This window comes from Melanaphis sacchari, unplaced genomic scaffold (assembly GCF_002803265.2).
Source record: "Melanaphis sacchari strain LSU unplaced genomic scaffold, SCAv2.0 Contig244_pilon_pilon, whole genome shotgun sequence".
Classification (NCBI taxonomy): domain Eukaryota; kingdom Metazoa; phylum Arthropoda; class Insecta; order Hemiptera; family Aphididae; genus Melanaphis; species Melanaphis sacchari.
In genome coordinates this window covers 106,639-122,533 of record NW_020271119.1, presented here as the reverse complement: position 1 = coordinate 122,533, position 15,895 = coordinate 106,639, and the positions used below count along the sequence as shown (strand labels likewise).

Here is a 15,895-nt window from a genome sequence, read left to right as displayed (position 1 = left end):
AATAAATTTCAAGCAATTGCAATTATTTTAAAAACGAACAATAATTATATGAACACATATAGCACAAAGTATAAATGTGATAGTTTATTTATTCTCAACATTTAAATTATCTTAGTAAAATACTAAAACGATCTTAAATATGTTTATTAGAAAAGTACGTATTAAATTATAAAAAAATTCAGTAAATATTAAAAATCTGATGAAAATTTAGTAAAAATAATCGTATGTTAGGTATAATAATACATAATTATTTCACGACAAAAGGTTTTTCATAATTTTCCAGAAACATAATAGACATTTTTTGAACATGAGACTTTTTATTGTTGTATTCGATAAATTATCTCCTGCAGGGGTCATATTTTTTTGTTCAAGCACGCTCAGCACCTTCGTTTTTATACTTAAATTCATTAAAATTTTGATGATGTTTAAATGTTTTTAATATACTATGGAACCATATTCTCAAATAATTAGATTTATTATACATTATAAAGAGTTTGTGATTTAGTGATACAAACTTTTTTATTTCTTCAAATGAGAACAACCTCTTTTATAATAAATTGTTAAATTGAATTTTTGAAAATATTATTATTATTATTTTATTATTATAAAATCTGAAAAATGTAAACCTTGTTAATAATTATAAAAAAGGTCACCTTAAAATCGAAGTGATCCGTGACCTACCGAAAGTTCTCTAAATAGTCCGTAGTGTCAAAAAAGGTCGTAACACTATAACAGACTTTATACATTACATCAATTTTATATTTTATGTAAACCCATTATAAAGGACTATTATTCTTAATAATATTTTTATGTACCTAATACCTACATAAAATTTAATAACTCTAAAACTATACTCATTCGAGTTTCAAGTTTATATATTATATATGTGTGTATATTTTTAATGCATTCAAATTTTCAAACAGATTATCTTATTAAACATATACATTGTACATTAATTAAAATAAATTAAAATAGTGATTTCCATTAAAAAAATATATATTTTACTTCGTACTAGACACTTTAAATAACTAATATGAAATACTTAAGTATTTGATAATTTTATCTTAAAGTGTACTTAAACAGTTTAAATAAATCCATTATTATTAAATGAAAAAAGGAAGTGATCATGCTTGGTGAATCACTCAATACATTATATAATCTCTTATCTTTATCATTATCATTGTCATTATAATATATTATTGAAAAGTGAGACGATTTTTATTTTTATTTGTCAAGTCATATCTGAAGTTCTACTAAACCGATTTTTATGATTTTTTTTTTTCTTTGTTTTTAACGCAAGTACTCGGTGTGAAGATTAGCCATCATCTAATGAGAAAAACCCAAAAATATATCAATTAAATTGTTTTTAGAAATACCTAGTTTTTCGTATATTCGCGTAGCGACGCGCGTTGTTTGCCGTACGTGTACACACACAATATCTTTACACAACCCGCTACTCCTACGTCTACTGCGGTCTGCAGTATTGCTGCGTCATCCGATCGTCGTAGCACGCACAAATCATATGACCCTCTACAAAGATTACTATGCTACCGTCTACTGCTGCGCTATCGTTGTCGGCAAAACCCATAATAAACATGTGTTATTCAAGTATTCCCTTTTCATTTACTAGGCGTCAATTTCCAACGAGAATATTGCTTTTGCTATGACAATAAACAAAGCACAGGGACAAAAATTGAATAAATTACGGTTGTATTTACCCTAACCTGATTTAGTCATAGTAAACATTATGTGACCATGACCAGAATTAGATCTTTTGAAAATTCAAAAATACAAATAATATTGAAAAACAAAAAAGATACAATGAATATGACTAGTTTATAAAGAAATTCAATAATAATAATACACAAATACATTTACCTAACTGTCAAGGGTGAAATATTCGCAGTTTTTCCGTATGAATATGTTATACGTATATTTTTAAATGTTATTAAAACTTAGGAACTTCAATTAATTTCCATTTTATGTTTTTTCTAGACATTATTGTCGTATTATAATAACTATATATTCATTATTCATATTTATATGTAAATAATTATTCAACAATTTTATTTTATTACAGTAACCCGGCAGCGACGGATAATTAGACCAGGATATATTTATATATTCACGGTTTTTTCATAGTTTTCCATAGTTGTTTTTTAAATGTATTTATTAATTGTAATTTTAAATTTAATTCATTAAAATAAATTATCTATTAATCTTCGTTGTAATATATATATTATTAGTTAACTAATATATTTTTTTTTAAGTAATACATTCATATGTTTTAATAATAAATGTAAATAGTTGTAAACATTAACATTTTTTTTTTTTTAGTCGTCTAGTTGAATTTTATAAACGATCTAATATGAAATACAAATAAATTATTAAATTAATATAAGGGCCTAAACTTAAGAATTGTGATTTTTTTTTTATTTATCAATTATTAATTTATATCTAAATCTCGTCAAATCTTATCTGATTCATTATAGCTAAGTATTAACGACATTTTTATTTTTACGATTTCAATGTGTTATATATACTAATTTGTTAGTGTTTTCTATCAAATAATTAGCAATTTATAGAAATTAACTATTGTGATTCAACATAAATTATAAAAAAAAAACTTTTGTTTATACATTTCTAGTAAACCAAAAAATAAATCCAAAGTTAATGTGAAAATTATTGATAACTAAATGTACTTATACTCTTAATGTTCAAACTGTTAATTAACACATAATATTTTTATAATTATTGAAGAAATATGATAAAATTAATTACACAATTCCTATATATTAAAATAATTAAAGTGTTTTATTCATTTGGAAATTATTTTATTATCATGTTCACATGTATGACTATTATTATAAGTACCTATCGTAACATATAATTTATTTTAAATTATCTTATTGCATACATTTTCATTTAAAATAATGAATACGCAAAATGTTGAATATTATGCAGATTAAAGACCATAATATTTTATTTATGTATAAATAAATTCACGTTGAGATTAATATATCTATATTTAATTAGTTCAATTTAACTCAATTCCAGCGCTCGAACTGTAAATAGGGATTGTCCCCCCATTCTTTATTATTTATTTTTTTTTTAATTTAAATTTAAAAAAAAAATTGAAAAGCATTTTAAATGAAATTTGATTTCAAATTTTACCTTTAGAACAAAAACACGTTTGATTTAAAATCGGATATAAATTGTTAAATTAGATACATATTACATACTTAAGAGTAGATGAAAAACAAACAGCCTTTCTTGTATTTTATTTTTTGTATTTTGGCCAAGTCGGTTATTATTGCATTTTTATAAATCCTTTACAGAACGTAGATATCCCGCTGATATACAAAGATATATTTCCATCCCGAGAGAAATCTTGGCCGAAATCCCGTCTTGTTTGAAACGAGCACAATACATCGATATACTTTAACATAGTTATTCTAGGATCACACTAAGTATATGTATTGTAAAAGGAACATTAAACAACTAAAAGGGGTTTCTAGTTTGAGCTGTTATTTCTAACGTATAACACAAGGTTTTTTTTTTAAATTCACAACGAACATATTTCGTATTACTTATAAAAACAAAATATAACTTTTTTTACTCATTATCATAACCATACTACAAGTGATTATAATTTGGCTTAAATTTTAAATTAATTTTAACCTTGAATCATATACTACTTCCTCGATAAACATACAGTAGATTGCAGTACACAAATAAAATAATATTTTTGAATCTTAATGATCAATAATATATTCAAAATAATCTATTCAATTCTATTGTACTTAAGTTATATTAATAATAGAAAAAATAATTAGTATAATAGTAAGCAGAAAGTTTTGCACCACAAAAATTATTATAGTTATGATACTTTATATTTTAAGAGAAATCCTGAATCAAATGTTAAAAACAAACTAACATTAAATAGTACAAAAAAATGTAGGCTACATACCTATAATCATTATTTTATACTAATTTAATATGCTTGATTAAAAACTATTAATTTTAACTGATATCTAACCCTTAAACTAATTTTAAATATTTATTAACATTTATAGATTAATATTTTAAAAAGTATGCTTAAACAATTACATTAAATCGATTAGTTTGCATTAAAATTATAACTAATGTATTTAATTATTTTCTAAATTATTTAAACGTTATTCATATATAAAACAGTAGGTCCCAAATTCTTTTCCTTGCGATAAATTATTAATATTTATTTCAAAATTATATACCTTTACAATATTAAAGCAAATTTTTTATTATTTTTAAAATTATGTTTATAATTAATATCAAGAAATGAACTAATAACACCGATGAATTATTAACTAGTTGATTTCATTACTAAGGTCTATACTACACGAGAAAACAGATATAACTAATTTACAGAAGTTATAGACAAACTATATAAGTAATAATTAATAACTAATAAGAAGTAAAACAAGAGCAAAATTATTGTAATTTAGTAAACAATGACTAAGTCATTAAATTTGCAGTTGCCTTTTAGGATTGTTTTCATTTTTTACTTATCTATACAAATGATCTAAGAATATAGTGTTTAACATTATTTAAAACATTGTTAACACACTTCATTAACAAACCAGTTTATAATTTAAATGTATAATTTTTCTATTGGTAACACAACAAATTTGTAATGCTGAGACTAACCAGCACGTTCCAAACTGTTATCTAGTCATCGTTTGTAATTATTAATATGTTATTTTTGAAATTTTAATTATAATTAAATATTTGAATTTATTCTTCCATATATTAATTAGGTGATTAATAGCTATTGTAGTGCATTACAGCCTATTTATGTTATTCACTACCTCTGATGTTCCTTATATTCCTATTATTATTTATGGTACCTATAATGAGAAATTAAATTGAGCTTTATTAAGTATAATCTATACAAAATTAAATGAAATTTGAAATATTTTTATTTAAAAATTATAAATAGGTACACAAGTTTAATCGAATAAAACTAATTTTTATTTTAAGTCGAAAATGAATATGTAATTTATAAGTTCATAGATTATTAGTTTTAAAATTAATGTAATATTAAATTAACTTTAAATATTATAATACACTATTATTATTTTTGAAAATTTGGAAATATTTGTGTAATTTTTTACCATATACGATTTTTTTAATAGTTATAATACGGATTTCAAAAGTAAAAACAAAGTGAAATCATAAAAACATATGATTATATACTATACAGTCCTGCAATAAATAAATAAATAACTTAATAAATAATATTATTAAGTAAGTAACTTATTTTTAATTTAAATTTCTCTTATTTTAAAACACATAGTTATATTAGTAACAACTAATAAATTTACCTACTTAAACATTTAACAAAACAATTTAATTTACTTCATAAATGGAGGTAACTATAGATATAATACGACGACTAATTAAAGTCAACCAAGGATTACTTAATGTCATATTTCTATTCTTATATAGTATATACGTAGAACTCCTCTCTTTTTGATCGCTTAGCTTCATTTATAATATTTTTAAAGTACATGAAGTTTACAATTACATAATATAATAAATAAAAACCAAAATCCTCAAAAAAAAAAACATACACATTTTAAACGTAAAAAAAGAACAAATGAATAAATTAAAAATTGACTTAAAATTAAAAAAAAAAAAATGCTTTTAAACATAAAAATTTTTAGTTTTGAAGCAGAAAAGATTATTTTTAAGTAAATACAACAAAAATATTTAGACATCAAGTTAATTTCTAATGTCTAGCTGTAAATTCATGTAATCTACTATAATTGTGCATTAAATCCATGTTGTAATTTTTACTTTTTCAAATATATTTTTATATTATTTAAAGTTTTAAAATATAAATATTTTCAAAATTTCACATATATAAATAGTGCTGAAAGTTCATTTAAAAAATGTTTTTCGTCATTTAATATTATGTATCAAGATAATAACTATTTGTGGCTTAAAATAAATATAAATTAATGCAATATTAAAATAATATCCTTTAAAAAACTGTATTCAATTCGAGAACTTAAGAGTATGTAAGATTATATACATTTTTATTCAAAAAATAATAACAAATAAATAAATTTACTGACTAATATTAATTTTATTTTTAGTGTTCAATGCTAATATTTTATACCTATGCGTCTATTCTTACATACTAATAAAAGTATAACTAACAATATATTATATTATTATATTGGTCACGATAATCTGATAAAAAATAATTATTATTATGCAATATAATATTATGCTTACTTGGGCCGTTTGCTTTTTATTGCAACAGAAATTAATGAACGACACGTTCACAAAATCCGTGGCCACGACGACGGTAATCGTTTTATCGCCCAATGGCTCTTGGGACCCCATACACACGACACTTCTCAATTTCGCGTCCTAAATAAAACCGAGGGACATAAAATCATTCATCAAATATCACTGCACATACTCCTACATAGTACATGCGTGCGTATACATAAATATACATATACATTTATAATTATACACACACACACACACACACACACACACACACACACATATATAGAGACATATATTTATATATCATAAATAAAAATACTTTTGGGACCCTGGCGTATTTTCCTGTCCTAGTGTCTCGTATCGTCGACATGTCAATCACTTCACAGTCCTGAAAAAAAAAAAAAAAATAGTAATAATAAACATAGTAATCATAATATAAGTTAGGTCATAATAATAAATAGGAAGCAGTGCTTTTACTTTTTTCTGGTCAATCCAGTACAAGAAAAATCCCCGCTCGTCTACTTTGATAGTTACAGGTAACCCAACTCCGCTTTCCTGTAAAAAAAAAAGTACATTCATCTATTAATTCAAGTATATTCGTAAGTAGAATAATATTTGCCAAAAAATCATTAATATTTCCCATCGACTTAATATTTATATTAATATATACACAATAAAATTACGTCAACAGCTATCAACTTTGATTGTTACATCAGTGAATTAATATATTATGTAAATATGAATTTGGTAATTTGATTACTTATAACCTATGATTAATAATCATTATAATAATTTGTACATACAAATTTCACTGATATTGTTATAAATGAATCAAAGTAAATATGAAAAGAATGGATAACATAGTAAAAATATAATAAACTATTATAAAATAATTAAATATATATATATATTTATATTTATTATCATAAACATTAAACATATTATATGGACTTCATACTTTATAAGAAATTAAATAAATTGGTTATATTTTTGAACTGAAACATAAGTGATATTAAGTAATTATAAGCTATACATTCGTTAAAATATAAGTCCCATTTAACAAATCGATTGAGTTGAAAAAATCAAAGTCAATCTTGCAAAATTGTAATTAGTATAAGGAAAAATATAAATGAAAAAAAAACGAATAACTTTTATGACAACTGCATATTCTTTGAGTAATAAAAATAACATCTTAAAAAAAAAAACGCAGTTAAGAACTTTCAAAATATTAACTGAAATAAAATAATTTTCATTTAATAATAAAACATAAAAACAAAAAATTATAGTTTTTATCGTGGAAATAAAGCTATGTTAACTTTGAATATTAAAACATTTTATCCCTTGGGCCTGGAATCATTATAACAAGAATGAACTATTCTATAATAAATATTTTTTTTAAAAACCATCAATTTAAATAATGCTTAGAATTCAAACATAATATTTTATACTTATTATGCATCTATAATAATAATAATAATAATAGCAATAATAATATTAAAAAACATAACAACAAATCAATTCTTGTTGAATTGAGCGCAAACATAATTAATAACTATAAAGGCGATCGAATTTAATACACTTTGAATTTAAATGTATCTACATTAATTTTAATGCTAAACATTTTTCTACCTCTTGTATAAATAAAATTGAACAACTTTCATTAGGCTTAACTATGATTTTGAACTTCTTAAGTACCTGTTTGCATTTCAATTGGAGGTTTATCTAGAGATAAAGTTTATACAATTTTAACTACCTGAACTCTGCAAAACAACCACGACAAGAACGTTAAATTCGATAAACAAATGTTGTCTGCCTCCGTAAACTTTAAATAGCCAAACAATGGTTATAATATCTACAATTCGTTCTACTGTAGCAGAAATTATATAAGTATATACATTTAAAGTATTTAAATAATTTCTATGTATAAATATCAAATTTAAAACTTAAATAATAAACACGAGGATACCTTGAAAATATTTTGAAGACATTTCAAAACTCAAACACATGTATAAGCATCATTTATAATGTAAAAAATAAAGAACTCATCGATATGTTAGCTAATAAATCACACATGCGTAGGACGATAGTTAAGTTCCATAGGTGTATACAATATACATTCACCAAATATACCGTATAGACTATAAAGTATATATATTTATATATATATAAGTAGTAATTATAAGTTTCGTTATACCTTTGCCTCGGGGCTTAGGCCCTTATTTCAGACAGGTATGTAAAGTAGGTATGTAATACATTTAGGAGGATTTATACAATTTATTGCATTGATGAAATAACAATCGTATACATATTATAATATTATTAGGTATGATATTAATAATTATAAGACAAATATTTCATCTGCTGATCCAAACATCTTTTTTACACAATGATTTCAAATTGATACAGAGTTACGAATAATTTAAAACTCTATAGAACTTAGTATGTATTTATAATTTAGTAAGGTAATAATTTACATTAAAAAAAAAAAAAAATAATAATAATCTATAAAAAACATAATTCACAAACAATTGAAAAAATAGATACTCAATATATATTATTATGTTGAATGTACGTACATAATATAACTATTAATATTTTTTACTAAAAATCATGAACATAAAAATGTAATCTAATATACTTATAACAATTTATATAGATCAAGTTTATATATATATATATATATATATATATATATCAAATATTTATATTTTTTATGTGTAATTCTAGAAATAATTATTTCCATAATGAAAACTGATAATAAATAACATAAGTGTAATTACATGACAATCAGTATTATTATATTTATCTGGGATTAACTAAAGTAATGTTTACATTTTTTCAATTATAAAATTTAAAAAAATTTATTCAAACAAATGTTCACTAACTAAATAAAATTATTTATATAGATGATCAATATCAGAAGTACATTATTCTCATAAAAAATAAAATAAATATTAAATTTATTTAACACAAGAAACATTGTTTTTGTATAATAGCTTACTAAAAATATAAAATGATCAACACCAAAAAATTTAATTATTAAAATTCCCAACAGTGTAATTTATACAACCCAACCCTACTGTGTTTAACTACTATAATATAACAATTATTATTCCACAAATCACAATATTCACGTTAACTAATTATTATTTATTGTTTATAACAATAATATAATATTTAGTACCATATATATTATGTTACCATTAACACCAATAAATATGAATTCTAAAAGACGATAAATAAAAAAGACCCAAATTGTGGACACAAAAATGTTATAAAAAATATAACGATAATTTATTGTTTTGTTTTTGAGATAAAACAAAATGATTATTTAAATTAATATTACAATTTTTCGGTTAAAAATCTTAACTTGTAACTGTTTTTTTTTTTTTTAACACAATGATTTATTTTCGTTTTTAAGTATAATGCTATTTACAATTTACTCTACAGTATTGTGTAATTCAATTAAAGAGTCAACCAACACTTGAAAGTTGAAATAAGCATTTTTGACACTGCAAAAAGCTGTATAGTAGGAAAATGAAGATTTGTGTCCAGATTGCTATATTTACTATGAAATGTTTAAAAGTAGAATAAATGAATATAACACCTGAACTTGTTATATACTAGGTACCTAATTATTATTACCAATATTAATCAATTTTTAACAATTTTATAATTATATATATATATATATATATATCTTAATTAATCGCACAATTCCTAGGTTCTGTGGGTGAGGATGTGCATGAATGCAGATGTAGATTACCAAATAACTTGCACACATACAAAACACAGGATAATGTGTTATTATATATACTTAAATTTTGTTAAAATCGTTTGTGGCTTGATAAAGTTAGGTCAGAAGTTATAGTTTGTTCATCTTTAAGTTTTTTTTTGAAAAGTGTTGAAACATAGTAATGTATTAACCAATAGCGTTAATAATTACTTAAACGTTATTAGTCTTAGCAAAAAGCATATTTTTAATTCCAATAAATAATTTACATACTAATTATACATAGTTATTCTAATAATTTAAGTGCTTTAGTTTTTTTTAGATGATCTATAAGAAAAATATACTTTAAGCAGCTATTTAAATCCGTTTTTTTAATTATTTTTTAAATATACTCGTATTGATACAATTTTTATATTTTTTTGGCTGTTTTACATACTAATTTACATTATTATTTATTTATTTATTCTATGGATCTATTGTGATATCTTTATAAAATATAAAACCTTGAACAATAAATTGCTTTGTTTTATAAAAATTAAATATATATAATTATAATTATTAAAAGAAAAGTTAAATTCAATTCAATTTGTTTTCCACGAAATACTCAAAACCCACAATCTCTATTACAAAACCTAAATACCTAATAATATGATTACTAATTATTATCTAATAGCTATACCGCAGGCTATAGATAATGAAAACTACAGAATAGCTATAGTTTAAATATTATAAATTTACAACACATTAGTGATGTATCATTAGATTAAGAAGATTCTTCAATACAATAATCAATGAATAGAGATCAATTAAATACCGTGCGTTTGTAAATTATTTCAATAGTTAAAAATTTGAAAACTTACAACCAAACAGTTATATTATTCTCTTCATACACTAAAACATGGTGAAGGTGTTCTACGTCTTTTTTTACAAAGGGATAATTCCCTAGTCGTTGAAAAATTACCGGAAGGTTTTAACCATTCATTCACGTTACTCGGTATTATTCAAAGACACACACGAGGAACTTTTTTTTATTTCAAAGATAGTCCATGAAGAAATTTATCTTCGTTAGGTAGTTTATATACACCATTGCTGTGCTCGGGTTCGATTTGGGGTTGAAGTTTTTAATTTACCGGCCAAGTTTGGATTATTACTAATGGAGATTAGTTTCGATTACTGTTGCGCCAACAGCGTATGTAATAAATTGGTTATTTACATAAGCAATTTATACGTGGAAAATAAATCATAAAAGTTGTATTCAAAGTTTTTTATTAAATATCTTGAAAAAGTCTAGTCATCTAGAAACAATATTTATGCAATATTATTGGTTTACTTTAGTCATCAATATTTTGTCCATCAAACTTTACTAAGTGACTAATGTCAAGTATTTTTTTTTTAAATTACCGTTACAAAATCCCTGCAGCTTTTTACATTTTGACAATCTTCAAAGAATTGCTGACAGGGTGTAGTTTTACTAAAACTGCTAACTGGTATATAGTATTCAATATGACCACGTGGACTGTTATTGGTTCGTATGAACTGTTTTTTGATTCTAAATTATCTGAAATACGTATAATATACCTAGAAATTGATTTTCAAACCATAGAAAAGCTCTTCAATTTAAAATATATCTCATATAATTACTCGTATATTTGAATATTATGGTATTAAATGAATAGTTAATTGACTAAAATATTAGATTAGTTTTCTTCTTGAATTAATAAGGATCTATATTTAAAAATAGGTAGTTAACTGAACCGTCAAAGGTTATTCTTTCAGTAGTATGCTATATTTTATTTTAGATACTGTTGGAAAATGATTTTTTTTTTATTTTCAATTTCGATTGTCAGTTATATATTGTTTTAGCATTTAATTTTTAAATTTAATAAATGCAGCATTTTAAAATTTATTTGTTTGAAAATTGAATAGCAATATATTATAAATTTAACTCATAATTTAGGTATTTAAATTCATTTGAGGTATAACTATTTTATTTATATTTCTAGTAACGGTAGATATTTCAAATCATTAAAGCGTTGACGTTATTGGCGCTTGATTATTTATACTATTTATCATTATTTAGAATTTAAATAAACATATGATATTATTATTATCAACATTGTTTCGTTTTCACTGTATAGAAACCATTTAAATTTGGGTAGATTTTCATCTAGAAGCTGAGATTATTTATTATAAATAGACTTTAAGTTGACAAAATTATTAGACATCTTATGAATAAGATTAATTAATTTGAAACAGAGTTAAACAGAGATTATGCAAAGTAAAATATTAAAACCACAAGAGCGTGGTAAACTATTATATAAGTAGATGAACACCTTGGCTACAGCTATTGCATATAAATATACACGCTTTCAAAAACATTTTGAAAAAAATTAACGATATCATATTATTACATAAATTAAAGGCTTTTAATTTGATAATAGGTACATTTCTATCATTAATTGTTTCTTACTCAATACACCGTTAACCAGCAATTATTTTTTATTAAATATTTTAAATTAAATTTTCAAGTATTGTCAATTATTCTACAAGGTTCTCATTTAAGGCTTTTACTTTTCATAGTGTTTGCTAATGATTTTTATCCAGTTTTTTGATGATACTGTCTAATTATTACTATTTATATCTCATTTTGTACTATCTATTAAATAGCCACATTGATTATTCTCATTTACTAGCTATAATAGGAATAAGGGTTTTCTCATACTTTTTTAAAATCAATGATATATTTTTGTATTTCAAAATACCGTAAAAGTTATAGTGAAGATTCTTTATTTCATTGAATATAACTATTAGTTTTCTAATAAAATATCTATCCCAATAGACTTTTTTTGAATCTAATTGCATTATTGCAAGTTTAATACTATATTGTTGTTAAGAATAACAATATATAAAAATGCATTTCTATTTTATGTATTTTAAATTTAAGTTTATGACTTAATATTTTGTAAAGTTAATCTTCATATTGTTATATTTTGTTTCATCTGTCATTGTAATTATTTTAAATACCTATAATTATAATCATATATTCAAAATCAAAACGCTTTGGTTTGTATTAGAAATAAATAAATTATAGATATATAATTAAATTTATTTATTTATTTATTTATTTATTTTCAAATTGGGTTTAATCAAAGTTACTTGATTAGGTTCGTAGAAGCGCTGATAACGACAAACTTGGATGACCAAGAAGATATTGTGCATCTTATTGTTGGCTTAATAGAACGATCCTGTTCAAAATGGCGAAGATAATTTAATCTTAATTGAATGTCACCATTTATACTAAAATGGTTTTAGTAACCATTTACAATTTGAAACTGCATATAGTTTATATAGGTTGATATATTAGGTACTATGAACAATGAAAATTGAGTAATTGTACCAACAATATACAATACGTACTTCTATCGACATTGCAGAAAATGAAACAACTATTTATACGGAGAGGAGTGAGGAGAAATCTTGTTTGCGCAATATATTGCTTTCTGTATTCCATAGTTTCAATATTACCTTAACAAGTTTATGAAACGCATTAAATATTTTTTTTTCGTGTTTAAATTTTGGCAATATATTTTATGGATTCTGAGCAAAGCAATGAATGTATATTGACTTTACAATGATGATAGCTTTTTTGGTCATTAAATTTTGAAATAGTAAAGCTACTTACATTTTTAACTTCGAGAGTGGTTTAAGGTAGCTATAGTTGAATCTAGTTGGTATTACACTCAAAATCATTTTTATCGTATATAATGATTTATCATTTAATTCAAATTCAACATACACATTAATCATTATAATAACCAACTCAATGATTAGATACACCCAACAACTACTATTAGTAAAGCGACTTCTCTTATTGTTTTTTCTTTACATAACATTTGATTCTGTTTAAAAAAAAAAAAAACTGAAATGAATAATAAAAAGGTGTTACAGTTGTTAGGACTAATATGAATATTATATACAATTATATTTAACATCATTATTTACTATATCATTTTATTTTATAACCAATTAAAAATATTCAATTATAATTTAACCATAAAACTTACTGTTTTTAAATCTATTAAAATAATAATGAATAAGTACTGCAAATACTTAGAAAATACTTACAGTTTTAAAATTCATAAGCTACTATAATAAAATAGAGTACCAAGATACTTAAAGTTTTACAAATTTTTGTGTGTATGCATTTTAAAAATAGACAAACAAAGAATACAAGTACTTTTTTAATTAGTTTGATAAAATTAAATATGTATTATCTGTACTAGAGAGAATTTATAGTTTCTAAATGAAAATACTTTATAAATTTTAAATTTGCTTGTAAAATGTGGTCAAAAATACATATCCTAAGCTTTTGTTGAATGGTGACAGACCTGAAAAGGTTCAATGAATACTGATCGGTGCAAGATATAGAGGAGTTGAAACCACATTTTATGTACTATAACACTGAGGTAAAAAAGATAATCCTTTGAACGTATTATACTGACCTGACAGACAGTATAAAACGGAAAAAGAATTTGTGGCTTTGAGAGAGGGTTTAAAATGTCCAAAATGAGCATTATATATTTGATATATGACCCTATTATTATATCAATTAATTTATTAATCTTACAAATAAAACAATTTCAAGTACCTACTATACATTGTAATGCACATACAATCATTATTCTTATACTGAAAATTTCAAATAATTATTATCTTGATATTTTTTACGTTTCTATACATTTTTATTGGTCTTGCAAAATATTGAATAAAATATTAAATATTCCTGTTAGTTAACAAAAAAAAAAAAACTAATTAACTCCTTTAAAAAATTATATTATACCTCAGTTCTATAATTTAATTATTATAATAAATTTTAATCGAAAAATGAATACAAGATAACAGAATCGTCAGTAAACGAACATTTATATGAATAATTGTAGATATTATTTAAAGACTAATACATTATATTCAACAAAAAATTATTTTGTCCATAATATCTATTTAAAATAAATATTTATTATTACATTTGTATTGCACTAAAATAAATAAAATAGTACTTGAGTATCAAACATTTCTAAATATTTCATATCCTAATATCCTATTAAATCGTTGTTATTAATATATTATTGCAATTTAAGGTTATAATTTAGTATATATTATTATTATTTTTATTTAATTTAACACTTGTTTAAAAAAAATATATTTTTCTAATTACTTGGTTAAAATTATTATCTAGGAAATAAGTAAATTTACTAAGTTTTTCTGGAAAAAAGTTCTGATAGTTTAGATTTTGAAGTTGTCTAACATTATACAACTTACCTACAATTATAATTAATGACAATGGAAAGTCAATGGAAAGTAAAAATTTTATAGCAGAATAATTTTTAACTATTTTTAAATATAGCTTATCAATAATTCAAAATTAATTTTAAGAATTAAATTACATTTTAACATATATTTTATAATGTAATATGTGTGGTATTAATATACATCTACATATACATATACATATACATTATGTCAAATACATAATAATAAAATAAGTAGGTACTGATCATCGGCTCAGATATTTAAGACAAAACATTTCATGGTTAATTTAAACCGTATTTAGCGGTATTCTAAATAAATCTCGCAAGCTACAATTGATTTAGTTTCTCAAAGCTCTTTCAGGGAACCTTCAATCCTTGGTTTAATAAGAACCTTAAAGTAATATTTAATAACAAAAAATCGCTTACAAGTTATAAGTGATTTCAACGAATTTCGCAAAAATGTTTTACTTTAAACAGTACAACAAAAAATTGTTACTATGTATGCATTTTCGATATTTTTTTTACTTACAAACATTTTATCATACATAAAACAAAAAAAACAAAA

General features: G+C 22.6%; 1 protein-coding gene across 1 annotated transcript in view; it reads right to left on the bottom strand.

The window, feature by feature from the left end:
• The window catches only part of LOC112594896 (1-phosphatidylinositol 4,5-bisphosphate phosphodiesterase classes I and II), a 52,050-nt gene that overhangs the window by 15,373 nt on the left and 20,782 nt on the right, over positions 1 to 15,895 (bottom strand). The window contains exons 2-4 of the mRNA XM_025339907.1: positions 6,766 to 6,843; positions 6,608 to 6,676; positions 6,286 to 6,423 (exon numbers count right to left, since the gene is read on the bottom strand). Of these exons, the coding sequence (XP_025195692.1) occupies positions 6,286 to 6,423; positions 6,608 to 6,676; positions 6,766 to 6,843 (285 nt within the window). The remainder of the gene's footprint in view (positions 1 to 6,285; positions 6,424 to 6,607; positions 6,677 to 6,765; positions 6,844 to 15,895) is intronic.